The sequence below is a fragment of the Fringilla coelebs genome, assembly GCF_963513975.1.
Source record: "Fringilla coelebs genome assembly, chromosome: 6".
NCBI lineage: Eukaryota > Metazoa > Chordata > Aves > Passeriformes > Fringillidae > Fringilla > Fringilla coelebs.
In genome coordinates, this window is record NC_140034.1 from 39,945,258 (window position 1) to 39,969,871 (window position 24,614).

General features: G+C 34.6%; 1 protein-coding gene across 3 annotated transcripts in view; it reads left to right on the forward strand.

Annotated features, from left to right (window-relative positions):
- The window catches only part of FUT8 (fucosyltransferase 8), a 97,124-nt gene that overhangs the window by 60,653 nt on the left and 11,857 nt on the right, over positions 1–24,614 (forward strand). For all 3 annotated transcript variants that reach the window (XM_084207856.1, XM_084207855.1, XM_084207857.1), the window contains exons 8-9: positions 5,717–5,831; positions 11,860–12,097. In XM_084207856.1, coding sequence (XP_084063982.1) covers positions 5,717–5,831; positions 11,860–12,097 — 353 coding nt within the window. The remainder of the gene's footprint in view (positions 1–5,716; positions 5,832–11,859; positions 12,098–24,614) is intronic.

The window sequence follows — 24,614 nt, forward strand, 5'->3', positions numbered from 1 at the left end:
GTCTCATCAGTAAACAGTTATACAAAAATAGCTGAATTAACAAAATGCACTACCTTAAATGAATGACCTGAAAAAAGCTGTGATCTCTTTATATGAACATCTGTAATAAAGCAAGAGCCTTTGAAAATAATAATATAGTAAAGGGAAAAAATCATAAGAATTTTCAATTCCTAAGAAATAATGCAAGCACTATTTAAAACATAAAGACAATATGAATTTGATTATTAATATGGGCAAATAGTATAGTCCATTAAATTTTGTAATTTAATATTCCACAATTCCAAAATCCATTTTGTCACAGACTGACTGAGTTGAAAGCGAGAAGGGACTATTCAATTATTGAGAGGTAATATTTATATAGAAGACATGATTAAATTTCATCCAATTAGTTCTCTGCCAAGTGCGGTTTTGTATATTGGACTGAAATAAAAGTAGTGCTTGGCTGAAGCGGAATTTTCCAAAAGACTTGAGGTCTTCACTTGAACAGTGAATTGGCAGAGAAGTGTCACTTCCCTGGGCAGTTTCAATAGTTATCTCCTCTCAGAAATATTTATTTTTCACAGAAGTTATTTCCATCTGGGCTTCTTGAACTTTAGGTCATGGATGCTTATGTACCTTTTAAACTCTCTCTGCTAAAAACTAGAGCAAGTCTAATACCAGACTTTCTGACATTTGTCATGGTAACAGAATCACTTATGTGCATGTTATTGCTCTGTTTACAAAGCCAGGATGAGGCAGTCACCACAGTGAAACCTTGTGCTTAGTGCCAGAAGGTTCTTATGTTGCTGCCTCCCAGGATGAGTCCTTTTCCTTAGTCCTTTCCATTGTACACCAATGATTATTAATTCATTAAGTCTTAATTTTCCAGTTACTGCATTTCTGACACCCTTATGTTCACATGTCACTGTACTTCAGGATGAGGTGAAACCTCTTCAAGAGGTGCATAAACTCCTTTGCATGGAGTTATAAAACTGCCCTGTAGACCTCTGGAAGTTTTGAGATAAATCTCACTGTGGTACTGAAAGAAGTTTGTAGATGATGCAAGCAATCACAACTGCTCTTTTTTTTTTCCTCTGAGAATTTTTGTGTTGAGTACAAGTATTCTTTCAGTTGTCCAGGTGGTTATTAAATATAGAATAACCTGAAGTCTATTTAGTCTTTGTAATAGATCTGTGTAGACCTTCCTGTCTGGTGAGGTCCTCAAAGAAGACTAAAGTAATTTAAGCTAAAATCAAACAGTCATAAACTAGATTTTATTAAACTGAATCTAGACAATCTGTTTACAGTGTAGAAATTCAAAGGAATTGCATTGGAGAAAAACAGATAAAAGAATGTTTCTACGATATTCAGCCTGTGTTCCTGCCTGGTGCATTTGCAATGTTGCCTTCAAGCAGTAGAATTATCTTGAGTTGCAGAATGCACAACTTGGTTCCCCCTAGTCCTGAGGAAGTTTTTTCCTGCACCTTTGAGGTTGAGCTGTCTCCTTCTTTCCCTTTAATCTTTCAGTCTTGTTGTGTGAATTGCAGGAAAATTCCTGATTTGTGTGCACATCCTTTGGCATGTGATGCACTTCTGCCTCTGGGGTCTTCTTTACCCTTACAATTCCCAGCACCTCCCCAGGGAAGGAGCAGTCTCATCCTCCCTCCACACTGTCCATCTGCTCGCTTCTCTGAAAGGAACACAGCATAAGTTTGCAATGAGCAAATCAGATGTTTGTCATTCACTTTGAGAAGCACAGGATTTTGCTTTGTTTTTTTTGGGAGGGGGGGTTGGTTTGTTTGTTTGGGGGTTTTGTTTGTTTGGATTTTTGTTGTTTTGTTTTTTACTTATTGCCTGTTTTGCTTGTTGGTTTGGTCTTTTACGTACATGTGCACTTTTTGAATTTTTTTAAAGGAATTAAGTCTGTTGCCAAATGCTCTTTTGTTTACAGTGCTGTCTTAAAAAGTTATATTTTAGATAAATGGAACGCTGCAAGTGCAGCTGGTATTACTTACTTTTATAGATATACATGCACATAAATATACATAAGGATTTCTCAGAAATTTTAATAAACATTATAATCTACTGTTTGCAGTAGAAAGATTAGTGTTAATTATAAGTACTTAAAGGAATTTTTCATGCTGTCCTTATGTGGCAAAACGAAGAGGTGGTTATCAAATGACGAGGTAGCTATGTAAGGAAAGAGGCTCATGCTTTTGTTGTTATGTTTGTGAGGAAAGCCCTCTGTGTCATAGATTAAGACTTGCTTTCTAAGAGATTATAAACTTTCTTTTCTGTGGTTCTGGACAAATAGAATTAGAGTTCTTTGTTAATTTTGGTGATGTTAAGCAAATTGTTTACTACTCCTATGATAGTGCTTCTTGTTGGATGCCTCAATCACTGTTGGCTATGCCCTAGGAGCTGTGTGGATTTTCTCCAGGGCAGTGCTGGTCTCGCCCAAGTTTTTTTCAAGTATTTCAGTACTGATTCTGTTTGAGAAACAGTGTTGCCCAACACAAGATTTTACTTGGGAATTACATAATTATATTCTCATAGTTGCTATAGGGAAGAGAGCTGTTGGGGGTAAATTCATATAAATATTGGAAGGACTATTTGATATTGAGTTATTAAAACAGAGCAAATGAATCCTCTAGTTGTCATGGTTATTTCCTGTGTTGACAAAAGTTGTTTGCAAGGTGGCTGTTACTGAGTTAGTTTCATTCCTTCTCCTGGGGAGTAGCTGTCATCAGGGATTTTGTGGTAACTGGCCAACATTTGATGCATAGTGTTTGTACAAATTTTCACATTATTTCCATGGAATTACATATTTTCCTTTGAGTTTTTATTTGTTGATGTAAAATTTGAGGAGGTTTAAATTTTTTCATATGACTGGAATAAATGTCTAGACTGATTGTTAAAAAACACCCATCCTTCCCCCTTTATTTTGGCAATCAAATACAGAGGAAACACAGCCAGATTTTTTCCTCCATTCTGCTTTCCAGGAAAAAAATGGTTTTAAGTGCAGCTCCAAGATTTATTTTATTTTATGAAGTAACAACAGCAACAAGTTGGTGTTGTTGGTTAGTAGCCCAGTGAAAGAGCAAGTTTGATGCAGTAAATACCTGCAGTGCCACTGTGTGAAGTTTCCTGACATTTCACCACCTGCAGCAGCCTCTAATGACCCTGTGCAGGCTCATCCTTTGTCTGCCCTGAGCTATCCTGGGCTCATGGATCACCTCTCCCTGTGCTTTTAACTCTCGGCATGGAGCATGACCCGGGTCTTTGGTATTTGTGTCTCTTCTAAATCTGCATTAATAAGTTATCTCAGTGATCTGTCACACTCAAAAAACCCTAGCAGACGATCCTAGAAAATGCACATTTCTGAGCAGTAACAATCAAAGAAAGAAGGACTCTGTGGCTGTGTCTTAAAATAGCACTACCTTCTAATCATTTCTGTGTGATAACACCTGTGAATTTTTCACTTCCTGGTTTACTTCAGGGTTTTATAACTTTTTTTAAAGAAGATTATGGATACTGTATGAAAACTCTTTCATGAATTTGTAACATTTCCTGCAAATCATTTGATACTTTTTATGGTTTCTACTGAGCAAAGCTGCCTTTACTTAATATGGTGAGTCATTGAGGCCGTGTAAGGACACTCTTATCCATTTCTCCTACCTCAAAAATTATCAAAGTAATTATAATTCATCCATAAGGCTGATTATTAAAACTAAGCTACTGCCTTTTCTTTGTCATGGTCACCATAGCCAGTAATATAAAAAATTAAATTTGGGCAACACTTTTTTCCTGTAGAAATAGGAAAAATCACTTAAGAACTGACAGATTTTTTTATTGTTGTTTTTTAATTGGTAAACTTTGTATTTTCAGTTACTTTTTCAATATTTAATGGAAATATATTTCTGTAAAATATAGGGAGAGTACACTGATTACTTGCGCCACAGGTACTGAAAAGATTTTTTTAAGGCTAATGAAAGAGCATTTGAAAATGGTTGAAAATGTAGCTATGTGGTTGCACAGCTGCTTTTAATGCAAGAGGATTTAAAAAAAAATGTTTATGCCCTAACTTTGTATTTTATCTTTAAACACCCAACATGGTTACATCCTGATTGGGAGGAAAAACATATTTAAACTCCCAAGAAAATGCATTGGTTTCCTTTTCTAGAATGTTTACTAGCCTGTGTGTTTTCTGTAAATAGGGAAACTTCTTAAGAGGAGCAAACCCTTTATCTGTTCAGTCATCTCTATATAATGCACTGTATTAGAACTAGTCCATCATTAGTTCTGTTCTAATTCTCTTTAAACAGTGTGTGCATGTTACTGTATTATGTGTCTTTAATAGTTACTGATTTAAAAACTAGTTACCCGGTGATGCTTTAAATTAATTTTTATGCAAAGCCACAATAGGGTGTTTCAAGCTCAATTACCTTGCAAAAAAAAATCGACTTCATATAGTTTCAGATTAGAATGTAGATAAGGTTCTTCCAGTTGATTGACAGAAGGTGAGGATTATTGCTGCTGAATAATTTGGGTAAAATATTTAATACAATAATAGTAGATGCTATAGTCAGTGTCTCTGTTACCCTGTGTAGAAGCATGGGGATAAAGACCAGAATGAGTGTATGAGAATAAAATTACAGGTCCATAAATCCAGTTATTAAATTAGCAAGAAAAGTTTGATAACTCTGCTGATAAATCAAATTAGGGCAGCTCTATCTTTATCTCAATGTTTACTGCTTTAATATTGTGTAATTGAAGTAGTTTCCTATTAGGGATATGCAGCCTGCTCCTCTCAGTTACGGACAAGGGGTAGCCTTGGCTAATTGGATTTGTGCTTCCAGTGCTAACAAGTGCTGCCAACAGCTTGACAAGAGCACTTCAAATGTTGTTAGGAAATGTATTTTTCTTACCTTCACACTGTTCTTTGGTCACCTCCCAAATTTCTCTGCCTTTGTTCTGCTGCTTCTCTTTCTAGTGCTCAAACTTTTGGTTTATCAGGAATTTCAGGCAACAAAAGCAGCATCTGAAGTTCAGATGAAAGAATTAAGAAAAGTGGTTCAAACTTATAACTTTAGCACTGTTATGGAGAAATGTTTAGCAATATTAAATATTTTCGATCTATGAAACCAGCTCTGAAATTACTGGTTCCGATTTGGGCCATCTTTTACTTTTAGAATAACCATTAACATTTCTAGAAACAATTTGAATAGTTGTCTCTAGTTTTCTGTTTCTTCCCAAAAGCCACAAGAGATTAAAAAAAAAAAAATCTTTTCCAGGGTGGTACTGTTTGGACAAAATCAGTAATTTTGACTTATCTGCAAATTTTAACAAATGTTGCTTTTATTTTCGTGATTATGAGTTCTTTATTCTCTTATTTGGCCAAAGAAATGTTATAACCCTAAGAAGACAATCTCTAATGTATTAGATAATCTCAATTTAGTATTTGATAGTTCCTCAAAATTAATGTTTTGTAGTATGGACTTGCATGGCCGTGAGTCTGTTTAGAATTTTAAATTTTTAATTGCGAATGGGTGTGGAACATTTGTTAGGTGAAGGACACAGTCAGTCTGTCTTGGCTGCTGTTTGAATTGTGCAGTAGGAGGTGTCATGAAGAAACTGATTTTGAAGCTGCAACTGAAATATCTCTTTAATTTGTCTTTGATTTCATTTAATGCTCCAAATTAGCAATGTTAAGATTGTTTTCCATTATTGTTTATAGGTCAATAATGACCGACTTGTACTACCTCAGTCAAACAGATGGAGCTGGAGATTGGCGAGAAAAAGAGGCCAAAGATCTAACAGATTTGGTACAGAGAAGAATAACTTATTTGCAGGTAAGAGGATAGAGCTTTTGAATCAAGGTACACATTTTTTTCTTCTTATATATGTAGCGCTTAGCTAAAACCTTGCAATAGAATAATTGCATTGCAGTTAAAAAATGAATGTTGGTATGAGAACAAATGATGTAGAAAACAAATTATTACATTTGTTTCAAACATTATTTTGTATGTATATGGATGATATTATTCCAAGGCAATCATTGGGGTTTCTATTTTTGTTGTTGGTTATTTTGGTTTATTTCTTTATGGGTTTTTTTTACATCCATGGTCTTTACTGGGCTGTACTTACCTGTTTGAATTCTTCGCTTTATTGTAAAAGATAACTGTCTGGTTGACTTTTAAAATTTTATTCTTTAGAGTATCAAAATACATTAATATGTTTGCACAGTTTTAAAAACAAATTTAAATGTCTTTGTATCAAACTTCTGAACTAGCAGCACATTTTTAAAAACATAAGGAAGCAAAATTGAAGTGCTTGTACAGTATTGTCTTGCTTGTATTGCTTGAATTGTCTAGTCCTAGATTGTTTCAACAGATGTTTGATACATCTCTAGATGCTCATATTTTAGAGTTGAGAAGGCCTTTTTAATATACATGCGTGTGTATGTGTGTATAAAATTTAAATAAAACTTGATCTGAAGGTGTTTGGACTTTTTTTTCATGACTGAATGCATGCAGCTATTTATGTAGTGATCAAAAGGATATTTAATGTAGTCTATTCATACTTGGTTTATTTTTTATGGTATGTGTGCAGCTGTTTTGTATGGTCACTCCTAATGCCTGATCTTTTCTCTTGTGTAAGTAGCTGAATTTGTTTCTCAGATTTTTGTTATTTCACAGTTCAGCTGTTGGCACCTTCTATTCTGTGACCAAGCTATGTATTTGTTGCTTGTTAAATAAAAAAGGCACCCTTCTGAGGAAAAAACATCTCTCTAAATTGTGCAGGAGTCATCACTTTATTGTACTTCTTCAACTCCTTTCTGAGAATTGTTGCTTATTTTTTATTTTGATACCACTGTTTGGCAGTAGTATACCATAACTGCTTTTCATGCTGATAAATGGAGCCTTTCTCTACCTTTTCCTTGTCTTTCACTATCAATTTATTGTCCTATTTAGTAGTACAACTGTGCAAGTCATCAAAAAGAGCACAGAGTTTTTGCTTTAACAAATATGCACCAATGTAAAGCAGTCAAATGGTTTGAAATTACACACTTTTATATACCTCTATTAATAATAAAACTGTATTTAAAAATTGCAACAACTTTTGTCCCTCATGCCAATAAGAATTCGATGCCAATAAGAATTATGAGACATATTTGTAATTGTTTTTTAGTTAAGTATGAAAGTACTGCATAGCTTTTTTTGGGTACATGTTGAACATTGACAGCTGCATTATTTTGGGACATCTCCCTGGGAAGTCATTTAGCTCAGTGATTGTGAATAGTGATGACTGCTATTTCATTTGGATGACATTACCATAAATTTAATTTAATGAGGCTACATGTAACTAGTTTCCTATAGTTGGAGCAACATTTAAAAAGCTAGGACTTTATATTTAAGGAAAAGGTCTCATTTTCAGAGATGTTTTTTATCAAACAGGTGAAGAAAATGTGCAAGAGACATCAGATAAGAGCACCTGTAGTGCTGTAATCAAGAGAATAAATGATTATGAAGGCAGCAGTTTTCTGTCCCTTCTCTTTTGTGCCTATTTTTGTTCTGTTTATTTTAGGAAGTTTGTGATTCAGCAGGCAGTCTTGCAATAGCAGAATATTTTTGCCTCTGATTTAAAAAGAAACCAAAACTTTTTGTTCAGCTTTGAAGGTTAAAAATACAATCAGGTGAGAAGGGTTACTAAGTACTCAACAACACATCAATTATATTAGTCATAGTTTGCCATATTCAAGTCTTATTCTGCCATACTATTTAGTTGGGGCTTTGTATGTATGTAAAGAAAATAAAGTTGCTCACAAGACTTTTTTCTGAGCTTTCTGGACTTTGCAGTATTTTTGATGATTTAATGTGTCACATAGACTTTTCTGTCTTAAAGTGTATTAAATCCTCTCCTTCACATGAAAATTACTGATTTGTATTTTTAATAAAAGTCCTCATGCTGAAATGACAACAACAAAAGAAAAAAAGGCTTTGGGCACTTTACATACATGCAAAGGGGATGCAACCCATACAACTATAATCAATCAAATCCAAAGTATATGATATGGTTTTAGTATAATAACCACCTAAGGAGGTATGGTTATTGCTGATATCTCTGCAAGGTTTTCTCTAGGATTGAGGAACACAGTGTGTTAAAGTCCATCTGCATGCTGGGAGGTTTCACTTAAGCTGAAACTTCTGTGTCATGGGAGGGTAGGTGCAAACTAGAGAAATTTATATTAAAGGAAGGTTTGAGATCTCTGGCTCTCAAACCAAAAGCCTAATATTTCTGACTAGGGAGAGAAGAATGTTTCCTTCCAGCAGCTGGAAGAAACTTCTGGGGGTTTGTTTGGATTTTTTGTTTCTTTGTGTGGAATTTTTCTGCCCCCAAAGTCTTGAGGGGAGCTGGTATGAAAAGGAAGGATTACAAATGACATCACAAAAGAAGGGGAATAGAAGGTAGTATTAATTACATTTGTGATAACTAGGATGATAAACACCAATTTTTGACATATTTCTCTAAAAAAATGGGATTTTCCAAAGATTTTGGGTGGGACTCTCTTTTCCAGCAGACTGTGTAGCATCAAAGAATAAAATATCTATTGAAAATATTTAAAAACCCCCAACTTTGTTAATGAGCATCATACTGTGTTTATGAGGTTACTCAGTAAATGGTAGCAGGGTGCTTTCCCTCCACTCTAATCTGTTGTGATTCACTGGATTAAGTGCATTTCTCTGAACTGTGTTCAGTTCCCTGAACTGTGAGTTCATTAACAGCACAGCAGTTTCTCATACAGTAAAGTGTATGTTAAGGAGCAGGGTTTGCTTTTGCCAGTTTGTCACGTGTTTTGATGGCTGACTACACACTTGAGAGCACTGGAGGATGGTGAGGCATTGAGGCAGCACTTGGGACATTTTTCCCACCTGAGCCTGCTTTCCATGAAAAGGCCACCCAAGAGCCCTGGACGAGGAATACCATGGAAACCCTGAATTTTGTGAGAGCAACAGTGCGTGCCCGTGTTCTTTGTGATGAAAGACCATTAAATCCATCTTGCCAGTTGCAAAAATCTACTCTTGTTTTAGATGGTATTCTCTTCCATAGAAATAGGTAATTCTAACCATTTTGCTATTCTGAAAATTTGTTAATTTTTTCAGTTGCATTGTTCATATAAGTTACTCTGAGGAAGATAAAAGGTGTAAGCTCTGGAATGGCTTGATGATCTAATCTTCTATACATTGAAATCTGTTTTGTGTAATTGGTCAGGTGTAGGTTTTTTGTTTGTTTGGGATTTGTTTCATTTTTGTTTGGATTTTTTTGGTATTTCTTTTTACTGCAGTTTTATGGCTGTTACATTACAGGGCTTGACATTCATGGAGGTCCCTTTCATCCCTCTCTTGATTGTATTGATCATTAATTGGAGATAGGAGTGTGATCAGCAGTGTCATTTAGAGTTGAGAACAGAATGTACTATCCACTCAAATCAGGGATTTAGAATCCTTTTTTGTGACTCTGTGCCAGGAGGAGAACTCTTTTGTCAGTCTTCATTGGTTTTGAAATTGTTATCCTTTATCAGCTCAGTACTGGTTGCTTTGGTTGGCAGTTTTGGTTATGAACACCCAAGCTATTCTAATGCTTGAAATGTAACTTTTCTTCCTTATCAATGGGTAAGATTTTCACCTTTTTCTGGAAACACTAGTTGAAACTGCAATATATCCAAGTATCTCTACTCTCTTTTTCTTTTAAAGTTCTCAATAGACAATTGAAGCTCAAATACTGCTTTGTCTTTTTGCTACTTGAATATAGCAAACCACAGTCATAAAGAAATTAGTTAAATAGCTTCCTTAAGTCACAAACTAATACTAATATATATAGTTTTTAGTTAAGTCTACAAGCAATGATAAAACCCAAGGAAGTGCATTATATTAACATTGATAAGCTGTCACACTATCAAATTACATTTCATTTTGTGATTACTACTTGATTTCCATAATATTGTTCATAAGCTATTATGTCAAGCTTGCATTTACATGAAAGAAAGTGAGAAGGGCATACCTTGACAATATTTCACATATGCCATTGATTAAATGCTTTCATTTTAGAGGACACAAGCATTTGGAGGTAATGACAAGTGTAGAAAGCTTTATCTAAGGACATTTTCTGAACATTCACAGGGACTATCCCTTTCAGAAAGAATGATGTTGTGGTTTTACGTAAGCTGGCAACAAATAACCCCCAGACACTCCTCTTCCTCCCTGGTAGGACAGGGAGGAGAATCAATGGGAAAAAAAACCCCAAACAAACAAAAAAAAACACCCTCAAAAAAACCCCATTGTGGGTTGAGATAAGGACAGTTTAATAACTGAAACCAAGCAAAATATGATAATATTAATAACAATAGTAATAATAAAAATATAATACTGCTGGTAATCATGAGGAGGTATTTTTTCATGGAGTTCTTTCTGTGTGGACTTGTACAGAATACTAGAAAGGCCCTCTTTCTCTTCTGGAAGACTGTGGGAAATACATTTGTTATAGTTTCAAAAGACACCTGTTGGATTTAGTCCCAAGTTATCCATTAAATTTGTGATGACAAAAGTACTGGTCTGAGGAATAAAAATTTGGAACAAAAATTTTATTTTATTTATTGTTTTCATACCTAGTTAGGCTTTGAATCAGGTGTATTTAAAATGAAAAAAAAATGCTGATGGTATAGCACATGTTTTAGAGTTTTGGATTTTTTATTATTTCCTACCTGCACCTCTCCCCCATCTGAATTGTTGTCTCCTTCTTTATATAACTGAATGCACAAATAAATTTTATTTTAAAGTATTTTAGGACTGAGAATATTCAGATAACCTTTAAATCACTTGAAGGAGGGATCTCAATTCTCCAGACAGGGATCATTGTTTTTTGAAGATTTGATTTGATTGTTGCAAATTTACAGAAAATTTTGTTTAAAGTTTAGATGTGAAAGAAACAGAATTGTTATTGATGCTCAAATGTCAGTATTCTAACACCTTATCTGAAACTTTAATCCTGGAGGTTTTATAGAAGACCTTTCTGGAATTTAGAGCTAAATCCAGAGCCATGCAAATATGAATATGTACAAAAAAAGTACTATCTTTTATGTAAAGAAAAACTTCTGGTGATTATGATGTTGGGGTGTCCACATACCTAAAAATTCCACACACCTAAATATAATTATTAGTTTTTACTTTTAAACATAGCATTCAAACAATGTAGGCATTTGCCTTCTATCTTGTGGTTTCTTGGTTTATGGAAGTGAAATATGTTATTTTATGGAAAGTGTATGCAGATTAAAATTCTGTCCTTTATCAGTCTGCTTGGGAATGTGTTTTACATTCTGCAACTGCTATATGGTCAGCTAGCCTGGGAAGCAGTCCCTTAATAAGCATTTGTTTTATTCTGTAACAATTGTTTTATTCTGTACGTTGTAGACAGGTGGAATTTTTATCTTTTTGGGTGACACGCATGCTTATTGAAAGAGAACTAACAAACTTGAAAAAATGCCAAAGGAAAAAGCATTCTAACGCTGAGAATCATGTTCCTGAAATGTGAATTGGGAGTCCAAATGTTGGCTTTTTCTGACAGATTTACAAATGAGAAAGTAATTTAAAATCTTGAATGTATTCTATTTTATATTAGGATAGTGAAGTATGTTCAATAACTGTTCATGCTCGCAGTGAAGAATTCACATAAAATTTTCATGGAGCTGAAGCTTACTCATCCATTTTAGTCAGAGATGTGTTATAGCAGGGTGGCTTCCGTGATTTATGACGTTTGCCAGTTTTCCAGAAAAACCTTTGGTGTAGCTTCTCTTCAGCTTCGCTTTTTCACCCATCCTTACAGAACCCGAAGGACTGCAGCAAAGCTAAGAAACTTGTGTGTAACATCAACAAAGGCTGTGGCTATGGCTGCCAGCTTCACCACGTGGTGTACTGCTTCATGATCGCCTACGGCACGCAGCGCACGCTGATCCTGGAGTCGCAGAACTGGCGCTACGCCACGGGCGGCTGGGAGACCGTGTTCCGACCCGTCAGCGAGACCTGCACCGACAGGGCTGGCTCCTCCACGGGACACTGGTCAGGTAAGGCCAGCACCCCTCCTGCTTCTGCGCAGCTTCGTTCCCGTGGAGTTATTTGTTGTCTCTTTCGTGTTGTGCGGAGCATGATAGCTGTGACTGCAGCTCTGATGTAAGCGCGTTTTGCATCTTATTTGCACCTGTATTAAAAAAATTCCTTCATAAGATAGCTCTGCGTAGGCAGAGTTTTATAATACAAAAGTTTAGTATTTGAGACTTAAATTGCAATTTTTCAGCGGGGTGCTGCTGTGGTCTCCGCTAGATATTGATCCAGTTTTCATGGGAGGAGAGTGTTAAATAGAGGTTATTCTTAATAAACTTTATAGGAAATAAGGGATGTTTCCAATATTAAGCAATAGAAATATAAAAGAAATGGTATCCAATAGTCACACCCCAAACAATAAAATAAACAAATAGTTGAAATAACTCTTAATGCAAGCTGAACAGATCCAAAAATCATGGCAATGTTAAATATGAGTTTTTATTTGTATATCAGCAAGTTGGTCTTATATCATGCTGAACAATTTGCCTAGAGTAAGTAGATGGATGCTGATGTTTGAGGATCAGGTAGCTTTGTTTGTGTCCAAGTAAACAACATTTGTTTTAAATGACATCTTTCTCCATGTGGTTGGTAGTCAAAACATATCAACATCTTCAGTCTTTTCACCAGGACACTGCATACCCAGTGCATATGGAATCTTAAAGTAACTCTTGAAGCTTTACAGGTCTGAAATTAACTCAATCAGGTTTACAAACTCCAGTTTACAGGTTGCATGTAAACTTGTGTGTTTACACATCGAAACACCATTTGCACATTGAAATAGCATCTGTTCTTCAGAGCTTCAAGATGCTACAAAATTAGCTTTGAGAATTCTAGTTAGCTTTTTGTGAATGAGATTTTTTTTTTTTGCAAAAAATGTTTCTTTGAAATGGGTGCTTTATAAAAACCACTATAAATGGACAACAGATATTGAGAACTCTAGATGAAGTTTTACTTGTATTTGGCAAAGTTAGTAAGTGAGACTACAGTCTGGACATGGCTCTTACTGGACTCTCTATGTGACTCTAGAATTTAGATGCAGGCAGTTTTGTGAGCAACTACTGAGCACAGTAAGCTGGAGAACAGTTCACTTATGCAGACATGGCTTCAAAAGGTCATATATTTTAATGAAAATCTATTTAAATAGATGGTATTTCCTGCAATATAGTCAATATAGTCTCTTGATGATGAAAATATGAAAATACAAATAATGCTTTATTTAGGCTCCTACAGTTTGGGTTAATTTCTTTTTTTTTTTTTTTTTTTTTTGTACTTTTCAATTAGTTTCTAGATTGGGATGAGTAAGTTGAAGGCTGAGCACATGAAATACCCTGATGCAATCAATTGTTTTTTAAATAATGAATGCCACTAATTTGAGTTTTGGTATTCTAGAGCTAGAGGGCTATGGAAGACAATCATTCTGTAGGTAATGTGTTGGCCAGCCACACATGCTATAAACTGTGTTAAATTCTGATCTTGTGCAATGGCTTGGTCAGTGAGGATGAATGGTACTGACAAGGGATCTCTTTACTATCCTCAGCCTGGCTTCAGTAGGGGTCATCACTGGATACTTAATTGCTTCTAAATTTTAAAGACAGTGTATCTTGCTGCAGATTTCTGTGTTCTTTTTATGTCTCCCTAAATCTAGATAGATTTTTATTTACCTGTATATCTGTTTATTTATTCCCTGTTTTTTCAGGGACAAATAACTCTGAAATACTTAACTCTGGTTAGGAGTAGCTGGTTTGCAAAACCACATTTTTAATTTTTTTTTTCTTTACAAATTCTGAAATCAGCATGGGATTTTCTGTATTTTCAAAATAAATGTATTAAAATGCATTGACATTTATCAGTTTTCATTTTTCATAAAACATTTCTCTGATGTATTGTAGGGATTTAAAATTTTTTAAAATTATGTTTCAAAAATATTCATACAAATGAATAATTTTAGCAAGTGTTCAACATAAATTATGGATATAGGCCAACAAGTCAGAAAAATATATCCTCTGAGAGGGATGCTTTCATGTAATTTGCAGACCTGAATAGATAATAATATAGTAAAATGTGCTACATGACAAAATTGTTTAAATTTGTTCATCTATTAATTGCTCCTGCTTGACATTTTTTAGTTTTATTTGCAGCACAAAATCTTGCAGTTTCTGAACTTTATCTTCAGTGAAACAATATAGATTGTAATAGCTTCTCCAAGATTAAGAAGCTTATATAAGCTGAGAATACATATAGTTCTGGAATTTTCTTTGTCCAGTCCTCTCCTAACTAGGTATAAAAGCTAGGCTTGTTTTTGGAATTTGGGAAGTAGGATGAGTTTTAATGAGCAAGCTGATTTTTGCCTGGTAGCAGAAGGTTGGTTAGGCATGTTCTCATCAGTGAAGAATTAAGGGTCAGCTCAGCCCACATCACATCTTGCAGGAGTTGTTCCTTGTGTTTGACATGGTAGTTCTAGAATCAAGTTCAGCTTTTCTGGCTTAAACATATTAAATGATTGAGAATTCTATTGCAGATTCCTGTAAATACAACAGTTATTTTACACTGCGGCATAAGTTTTCCTTGTCCTTTGTTTCACTCATACTGTCATTCTAGAGAAAAAAATCTTGAGAGATGGTTGTCTATATGCTCTTCTCAGTTCTGAAATTATATCTTGCCTGTAATTGCATCTGGCTTGTAGTTTGTTTTTCCTTTGATATCTATGGTCAAACTGTTTATGAATAATTTAGCTAGGAATTTTTATAAGAAGCATGAATGATTTACTCCTAATAAGACCCAAAATGTAGAGAACTTGTGAAGACATATTTATCATGAAATTTTTGATTAATTTTCTTTAAATTAATTAGTTAGCCAGGTCATAATGTTATTATCATTGCTGCATGCTAAAATGATGCCTCTTCTTGCCATTTTTTACTTGCTGATTTATGATGTTATGGTGGCATTCCCCAATAATAAATTGAAAGAGGTCTACAAAATAACTAGACCAAAAAACCATAAATGAAAAAGAAAACAGATTAATAGGAAGGACAGATTAATGTACTGTTAGAAGTCATACCTGCATTTCAAGCTGGAGAATGAGGGGATGTGGAGGTAAAGAAGCCATCTACTTGCTTTAAATAACAGTATGTGCTCCTTCCCATAAGGTCTGAAAACCAAAAAGATCAAAGATAACTTGAAAAAGGAAACCTGAAACAAAGTTTCCTGCAGTTATCCTTGAATATTGATTTTGCTGCTTCTAACTATGGTTTGATGAATTAATGTTTTTGAGGAAGGGATACCCAGAGGGGAGAAAATGGCAGAGCTCTTCATTTGTTGGTAGTGCCAGCTTTTAAGTATTAATTGAACTACAATCTTAAAATATGAATTAACTAATATGTTTATATGTATAATTCAAGAATGAGGATACTGTGGGTACACAAAATGCATGTTTAATTTATTAAAGTCTATCTGGCAACAGTAATCAAAAGGACTAAATAAAAATTGCAAAATCAAACCATAAAAAGTTGTACAGAATTAATTGCAATAAATTAAGAAGTTTCACTCCATGAACTAGATATTCCTTGACAGTAGTTTTTTATGGAAATCAGCTGAATATTTAGTATTGGCCTAAAAAAACCACTTTAACTTGCATACAATTGTATGAATTATACTTTGCTCCCACATCTCACTCTTATTTATAAAAAATTTCAGAAAGAATGGATTCATTTCTAGTTCTAATTCTTAACATTGTGTTTATACAGTGACTTTCATTAGTTACATTTTAATTCAAACAAGCTCCATTTCTCTGAGGTGAGCTGGAGAATGGTAATTTGAGAGAACAGAGTGGAACAGCAGCTTCTCTGAATTTTCCCTTTTTTCAGCTGTGTTAATCTTGAAATCAAGCTACTGATGCTGTGTACATTTTTTGTCTTCAAGGTGCCTTGTAAGATACTTTGTGTGAAGACATTTGTCTGTGTAAACACAGGAATTTATTTGGGAAGTGGTAGCTTTTAAAAGGACTTTGGAATTCTAATGAAGTAGGTCTGAGTTTTCAGAGCAATGCAGTAGCCTAAAAGAGCCAAGTGTGATCCTTGTCCATGTCTAAGTGGAGGGTTATGGAATAATAGTAAGAAGTTATTTTCACTGTGCAGAGCAAAGACAGGCTGCAGGACACTGTCTGCTTCTGTTATCTGGCCTTCAAAATGAATATTGATAAATATGAAAGGATTCTGAGAAAAATCTACACTGATTCAAGGACATAAAATCTGCTTTACAGTCAGAGATTAAAAACCATAATCAGTTCTAAAAGAAAGCAAGTTTTAAAAGCTGGTCCTGGTGCATTTTATAGTTGTTTCTACATGCAAATATTTCTACTTTTAGACAAAGATGTGGCTGGATTATTTTGATTAGAGATGAGGTCTGCTTTTTAACAACTTGCTGCTGCTGTTGACCCCTATTATGGCAACTGCTCCAGAAGCAGAAAAACAAAAAAAAAATTGCATGATCTGACATTGGAATTACAGGGGATGCAGTATTTTCTTGTAACTAGCTTTATTTCTTTTGGGGATTTTCAACCAGAAGAATGTTTGCCTTTTTTTTTTTTTTGGAGTGGGTATGGGGTTTTTTAAATTTGTTTGTTTTGTAGTGATACTTTTAATATTGTCTTACAACTTGTGTCATGAAGTTCACTTGTGCAGTCCCAAATCTGCCATAGTAAACTAAATTAATTTGTATTTTAAGGAGGTTGTAATAAAATACATCTGTGTTTTCTTTCATGCTATAATCAATCAAGCCAAGTTGATCCTATTTAAGCCATTTATGTGGCCTAAGTGTACCACCATTTCTTATCTAATTATATGAGGAATTACATCAAATCTATTCTTGGTAAAAGAATGGTGTTCCTGGAAGTTGTTTTGCATGTCAGTGGCATCTTTCAACAGGATGGGAGATAAATGGGAAATACTTTCATTTAAATACAGCTTTTGTCCAGTAAATTTTCTGACAGCAGAAGTAAGAATGTCTGTATTTCTTTAAGGGTTGATGTATATAATCATGCTATCTCTAAAAAAATGTTCAAGAAGCAAAAACACTGGGCTTGTATGCAGTGAGTTCTCTTTAAGTCATTGCTAATTTAGGTTAAGATTTGATGTCTGTAGAAAATGCAATTGAGTGTTTGATAATAGTTCCTTGCATGGGCAGGACCATAAGCAGAATTAGCAAACATGTTCCATGAGAATTCTTTAACTGGGTTGAAATGAAGGAAGGCAGCCTAAATGTGCCCTGACTGAAGATAATTACTTTTCAAATAGCAGGGGCTTCTTTCCCTGCATTTCTTGATAAGGGGAAGCTGAAGACTTAGAAATCCAAAGAGTGCATGGAGGGGGGAAAAGGATGCTTGGCTTTGTTCTGTTCAGCGGTAGGAATAATGGATGGCATATTTGATCACAGATCTTATGCTGTTTGTATGAAATACTGCACTCTGGAGCATGACTTTCTCTTTTTCCTAACAGATTGATGTGGCCCCCCCACAATGTAGTAGCAAAACTAGTACCTGTAGGTTAGTGGTTAATTGCAAACTTTCCTCATGAGCATTAAATCATGTATGAAAAATTACAGATTGATAAACAAAATGTCCATTACAAACTGAAAAAATTTTTGTTTAACTGTCACCCTTCAAAGGATTGTTTAATAAGAAAAAAAGTTACAAATTGGCTTACTTGATTTTTATTTTGAAAAGCTTTTTTCAAAAAATTGTTACCTGAAAAGTTGTATTGCAGCATGCATGGTAGGGAAAAATAATGTGTTTTCTACTCAAATGAAAGAATTTTTTTTTTTCTTAATATGAAGTGATTGCATGAGGTAAACTGGGTATGTTAGGTCCCAAAAAAAAATCAAAGTTTGAAATGTTACCTGACTTCTTTGGCTCATAAATTTCAATCCAAACTGAAGCATTGTTAGGTTTTTGGGGAATTAGAACCTGCATTCAAGTTTTGAATAACTTTCTAATGTATTACACTGGTCATTACAGCGTCCTACTTAAGTAAAATTGCCTATTTTTAAGTAATCTTTAAACAAGGGTAACCTGAGCTGGCAGCTGTGCAGTTGAATTGAAGTCATCCAAACCCTTCCTACGTCTTGAGAATGATTACTGCCCTTTCCAGGTGGGAGACATCCCAGAGCACTGCCAGCACTATGGGTTATGGCTCTGGTGCTTGGGAATACATCAGTTATTTCTTCCTCTTCGTGCAGCTACTCTTAGTTCTTTCTAGTAGCACAAGGCTGGGGGTTTAATTTGTTTCAGTGTGACTTCACCAAGTCTTAAAAGGTTTTTTTTTTTCTTTTTGCATTTGAGTAATGAATTAAAAGAGAACCTTAAAATGCCAGCTAATTCTCAAGATATATCTCTTGTCTAGATTTAGAATGTCATATTGAAAAGCTGCTTATAGGCAAATGGCTCTGAATAAAATTTTTCCACCGTGTGAAATAACTGAAAGTTATACTAAGACTTTTAAGGCAGAAATACTTTTTTGCATTTTATATTTTTTGGTTCTCAATCTTTAGGCTTTCAACCCACTGATTTATTTCCAGTCTTGTGAGCAGATAAGAAATTTGAAAAGCTGCCTTTTATTGCACTGATCAACCCATTTTTGAAGACCCACATACATTTTAACATTTGATTTAATTTAGCATTTCAAATGAAACAATAAATATTTTATATTAAAAGAAAAAATACTTACATTAGTGCCATATTTTTGGCACTGCATGCCCATGAAGTCGATTGTGCTAAAGTTTTGTAGAGAAATCTTTAGAAGATGTTTTCCTTTAGCTGGTATTACATAAATCCTGAACACAAACCTGAACAAAACAGGTAATTTTTTTTTTTTTTTGTGAGTACCCTTAACTAAACTAGTGGTTTTAAGTTTCTAATAATGTGAAAATTAATAATAGTCTATTACTATAATAGTTATGGAGAAAGCATCTCTATTTCTGTGTGATTTTCTTGATTTTTTTTCTTAATGCTTCCCTTACATTTTTCCCTATGACTGGAGATCAGAAAAATTTCCTTTTCCATTATTGCAGGCTTCCACTCTTGATTTTCTCCTTTCATGTTGGTAGACCATATGAAGTAGAATGCATCCTTGTTCCTTTCAGATGCATTGTTAAGGTGACGTGTGCCTCACTGCTATGAATCTCAAACAACATGGAAGGTTTATTCTCTCCTGATTTATTTATGGGTAACTAAAATGTCCTTTTGTCTACAAATACCTTGAGAGCTGTTTTCCATCTGGACTTGCATATGGAGATACTTTTATTAATTCATTGAAAGACAAGTCCTCCAAGTGTTTGAGTTAGAACAATACAAGATTGGGAGTTACAAACCACTAACTCAAAAAGACAGTAAATGCCTTGTCTAAGCTGGGAGTGCTTCTCCATTAGATGCCTGGACAGGCAGCTGCAAATATTAAGCTCCATTGTCATGACCTGTTGGAAACTTCTAGGTCATGAGATATGAAATACTGCCTGCACATTGTCTTGTTTTTTACATGCTTATACATGCCTGTTACAGGCTTGAGTGTATGTCCAGTCAGCATGTGCATGCAGGAGATAAGTCCCTGAAACTGTTGAAGGATTATAATAAAAATAAGCTATTTTCTATTCCAGAAGATATAACCTAATATTCAAAGCAACTATTTGGAACTATTTTCAAATATATAATAATTAACATTAGACTGAAATAGAGAATAAGTTTCAGTGCAATTGTTTGAAATCAAATCCAAAACTGGTTTTTCATCAATATAGCTGTAATGGTGTTTTTTATGTGTTTCTGAGTTATTTCAACTATCCTTACACATGATCTTACTTTTAAAACATCAGTTATGTTTACTTGAATGACTAGACTTGGGTAACGTGGCAAAACCCCTTTGCATTTATAAAAGTGTATTTTCTTTTGCAAATGCATATAATGACATTTTCTGGCAGCCAGGGAATAGAGCTCCTTTTTAGCAGGTACCCCTTTCATATCGGCTGTTTAGATGAAAATGGGGCATTGTTCAAAAGCAGTTTGAATACATAAAGATAAAAGGAAAAATAAATTGCTAGTAAGCTTCTTGATTTCTACCTAGTTTGATGGTCTTCTGACTGCTCTGTGAAGTCCATTTGTGCAGCCTCTTCATCTGTTTCCAGATCTCTTTCCTGCTGACGTGCTGGGTATCTAAACAACTGAGGATGGGAAAAATCTTTACTTTTTAATGTTCTCTCAAAGTGATGTGACAGTTGCCACATAAAGCTTCTGGTAAGAGATGAGAAGTTTTCAGTAGAGTGAAACAGAAATATAGGTCTTTATAGTGCAGCTCACCTGAGCTGCTGAAAAGGGAATGGAGGCTCTAAAGGCACGACTGCTTTTGTTTTTTAAGAGGCAGAGGTATTGCAAATGCAGAAATTGTTACACTCACTTGAGGCCTCCATCAGGTCAAAAGGGAAAGCATTCTCTGGAATCTCATCACTTGTTAGGACAGTAAGAGGACTGTTCATCTTTGTGCTATTATCAAAGAACTGGAATAATATGGGAAAATAAATATTATTGCAAGACTGTCACTTGTGTTACAAAGACACGTTGGTAGTTCAGTAGCTCTGGGAGTTACAGTTTTTGCAGGAGTAGAAAAGACTATCATTAAAGTTTTACTTTTCAGTAGGGAGATGATAAAATAATATCTTTACAGATTTATTTTAGACAAATTTCTTGTGAGAGCAAAAGTTTTGTCATCATGGTTTACCTTTCTATCTGCTCTTTTTCTTCTTTAAGTCCTGAACGTTGGATGAATTTTGGCCAAATTTGACTAAAATAGATAGGTCTTGTTAAAAGTCCTCAAAATAGGTAGACTGTGTGTGCAAAGAGCAACTGAAGTCAACATTCAGGCCTGTGAGGAAGTGAGAGGCAGTGACTGATCACAGATGCCACTTTTCAACATGCAAATGGTACCCAGAGAGGTAAGAGACATGAGAGCAAGTGAGCGTAGTTGCAAGAGTTGTGCAGAAGAGGAGAGGAAAGAATGCAGGAAAAAAGCCTTGGAAGTGCTGGATTGAGAAAAGTAGTAGAAGGCATGTTGGCATGTTTGAAAACATTTTGGTTTATTCACTCCTGAAGGTATCGAGATTCAGCTCCTTGGGATGACAAATGGGACAACACTATCCATATGGCATGTGAAACCTGGGAAAAAAAGGACTATATTCAGTTTCTTTAAATCAGAATTGCACCAAATTTATTTAACACCTGTCTGCCTTAAAAGGCTTTATTACATAAAGAATGATTAAAAACTTAGTAAGTGGAGAAATAGTTCAGAAAACCAAGTTCAAAAATTCGGTATTAAAATTGTACAGAGCAAAAGCTTAGAGAAAAAAAAAACATTTCAATATATGAGTTGTAACTTACATTGACTAGTTTAAAAGAAAAATATGATTTTTACCTCATGGCAATTCCATTTTATAGTTCAACTGTGACATAAAGCTCTTGTGAGGTAACTTTATCTTCATGATGAGCATAACATGACATAACTTTGCATAATTTTCATTTTTAACTATGTCTGAAAAGAAAAGCACTGAAGTATCACGGATGAGCCCTGAACCTGCTGTCCTTTGCAATATGTAGCAAGAGCCATCAGGACATTGAGGAGCCTTGAGAGGGTTTAGCACAGTCCTCTCACCATACCCTGTGCTAGTCAAAGAGCTTTCCCAGCACTCTGATCTATCTCCTGTGGTTGAATTTAGAGTTGTTCACTTGGGTAGGGTTCCAAATTGGCAGTTTGTGCTGTAGAGCTTAGTTAAGTGGCTCTGTGATAAGTCTGTGCAAGTTGATATCAGCTTAATTAGGTATATTATAGAAACAGAAAAGCAGGGAAGCTCTTCCATTTTTACATCAGTTTATTCAGTTGTGTTTCTAGCAAGACAAACTGAAATTAAATTAAAATTCTCAGTTACAAGACAGGAATGTCCTTATCATGGTGTTCTTTGGCATACTTTTAAGGACTTCTTGAAAAAATTAAAATTAGCTGATGAATTCTGAAATATCAGCAGAGTGAATGATCAAACAGGTTTTCAGTTAACATTAACTAATAGTAGTGATTGCGTGGTAAAATGTCATCCTCCTTTCAGGTAAGAAATTATTAAACACCCAGTGAAACTGCCCATCCAAGGGCAGGTATGAGCCAATGTTCAGATGGCAGGAAGTAACCATACCTAAAATGACAAAATTCCAAAGGTCTTTTTGAGTCAAATCAACATTTTTCAGGCTCCCAAAAGAAGCAGATAAGAAAGATACAAACAGCAAAATTTTTTAAATAGGCTTTAAATTAGAGTAAGTTTGAGAAGTAGACAGACGGTAAGGTTATGCTAAATCACAAAAATTATATAAGTCCTGAGGGGTATAAAGTGATTAAGGCACATTGGGATACTGCAATGAAGAAAAGTTATGCTTTTTATAACATACAGAGCTCGTTTTAGTACTTAAAAAGTATTCAGTGTCTTGTGAAAATTGAAACTCTGTTACTGATGTATTAGTGATGAACATATACAAAAACTGGTGATAAGAACTAGATGGTACAACTGACATGGGTCATCTGAATTAAAATAATTTTCACTCCAGGACCTTCCTCCTGAGTGTGTTGTTATGGCAAGAGTGAGTGTTTTCAATATTGCAGTATTTTATGACTCTTGCAAAAACACTCAATCTTTGGTCACTCAGTGAAGTAAAATCCAAAAGAGGATTAAGTTGCAGAACTCTGGAAGACAATTATTTAGATTATTCCAAACTGAAAAGTAGCACCTGGAGTCATATGAAAGTTAAGCTGTAAATAGAATTATAGTGAAAAACTTTGACAACTGTAAAAGTAAAATAAATCACATCAGAAGAAGTAACTTGAAGCATTGCTGACATGTAAGTTATGTATAACAACTCTAGAGCTATCTCGCAACCTAAATAATTCTATGATTCTGTATCAAATATCAAAATTGTACCACCACTGAGCAGGGAATTGGACCTGATTGACATGGTGATGCTGTGATTTAAACTTCCAACATGAGAAAAATATGCAAATATTAGTATGAATTATTACCTTTTATGGCTTGTCTGTTACTTAACGAAATACATTTGTGGAGTAGGAAAAACTCAGACATTTTACAAATTAGAGAAAATGTAGCTAACAACTGAAGTGTGGATTAAAAATTCATTCTGTATTTTTAACTTGGTTTCATTATCTTTAGTTGAAAATTCGTATGAATCAGTGATGTGACTTACTGTTTCCTAATATATCTGCTTGTCTGTTGATCTGAGTTTTGGTTATCTCCTGTATCATTGATTTTGATCGCAGCTTATTGCTGCATAGAATAAAACAATATCCTGCTTTCCAAAAAAGGATAACAGTTTTTTTAAACTATGCCTGTTGAAAATAGGGCAAGCTCATTGCTTATTAGGAATCTTTTCACAAGTACTGAAAAAAAAAAGTGATCAGTAGGGTAAGAATGCTGCCTCTTGCCTGTATGGCTGTGGCAGAGCTTGTTTATTCCTTCAGGATTACTAAAGAGTTACTCTACACTGGTTTTGTCCAGTGCAAAAGCAAGCAGTTGCTGTAAGTTTTCCTTTCACTGCATCTACTATCTCATACTTTTAAAAGTGAGGGAAGACTAATAGAGAGTTTTTCCTTCATTCATAATAGGGAGTTTTTCCTTAATTTCCTTCCTATATATCATATCCTTCAGATATGATTATATAGGTGATACAATCTAGAGAGTTGCCATGATGTTTTCTGAATTGTACACATATTTACACATATACATCAGCAGATGATAATTGTATGTAAGCAGTTAACACACTACAACATCATTGAAATAGCCATGATAGAATATATGACTTGATTAGTAATTTTTTTTAAAGACAATACTTGATCTAGTAGTTAATTTTAAACAATCAAATTGTTTTTCCTTAATGAATTACATTTGCAACTTCATTACTATTCAGACAACATATCACATGGAGTTGAAAGCTGAAATCTGATTCTTTTTCATAATCTTCTTTGATATTCTGTGATTTTGGTATACTTTAGTATAGTTTGCTATATATGCTGAGAGTTTTCCTAATTATTGCTGGCTAATCTCATTTTCTTCAAAACCTTTAGACAGCCTATGGGAATTTTTAGAAGGATACTTATCCTTTAAATAGGATGGAACAATGTATTGAGTGCTTTTCAGGGTAGGAATGTCAAATAGTAGGTCAGATTGCTCAATCAGCCTTATCAATAGCAAGGCTTTACAAATGACTGTTTAGACCAACAAATTTATTCAGTCACAGAACAAAGTTTTAAAGCTTGTCAGTGATGCTGTACTTAATAAAATCTACCTTTTATATGCAAATTTGCATTACTCTCTTTTTTCCCCTCAAAAAATTTGCAGCAAATTTCCTTCTCTAATTTAGGATTGAAGTCTTTTCTTTCTTCTCTTGGCTAAGAC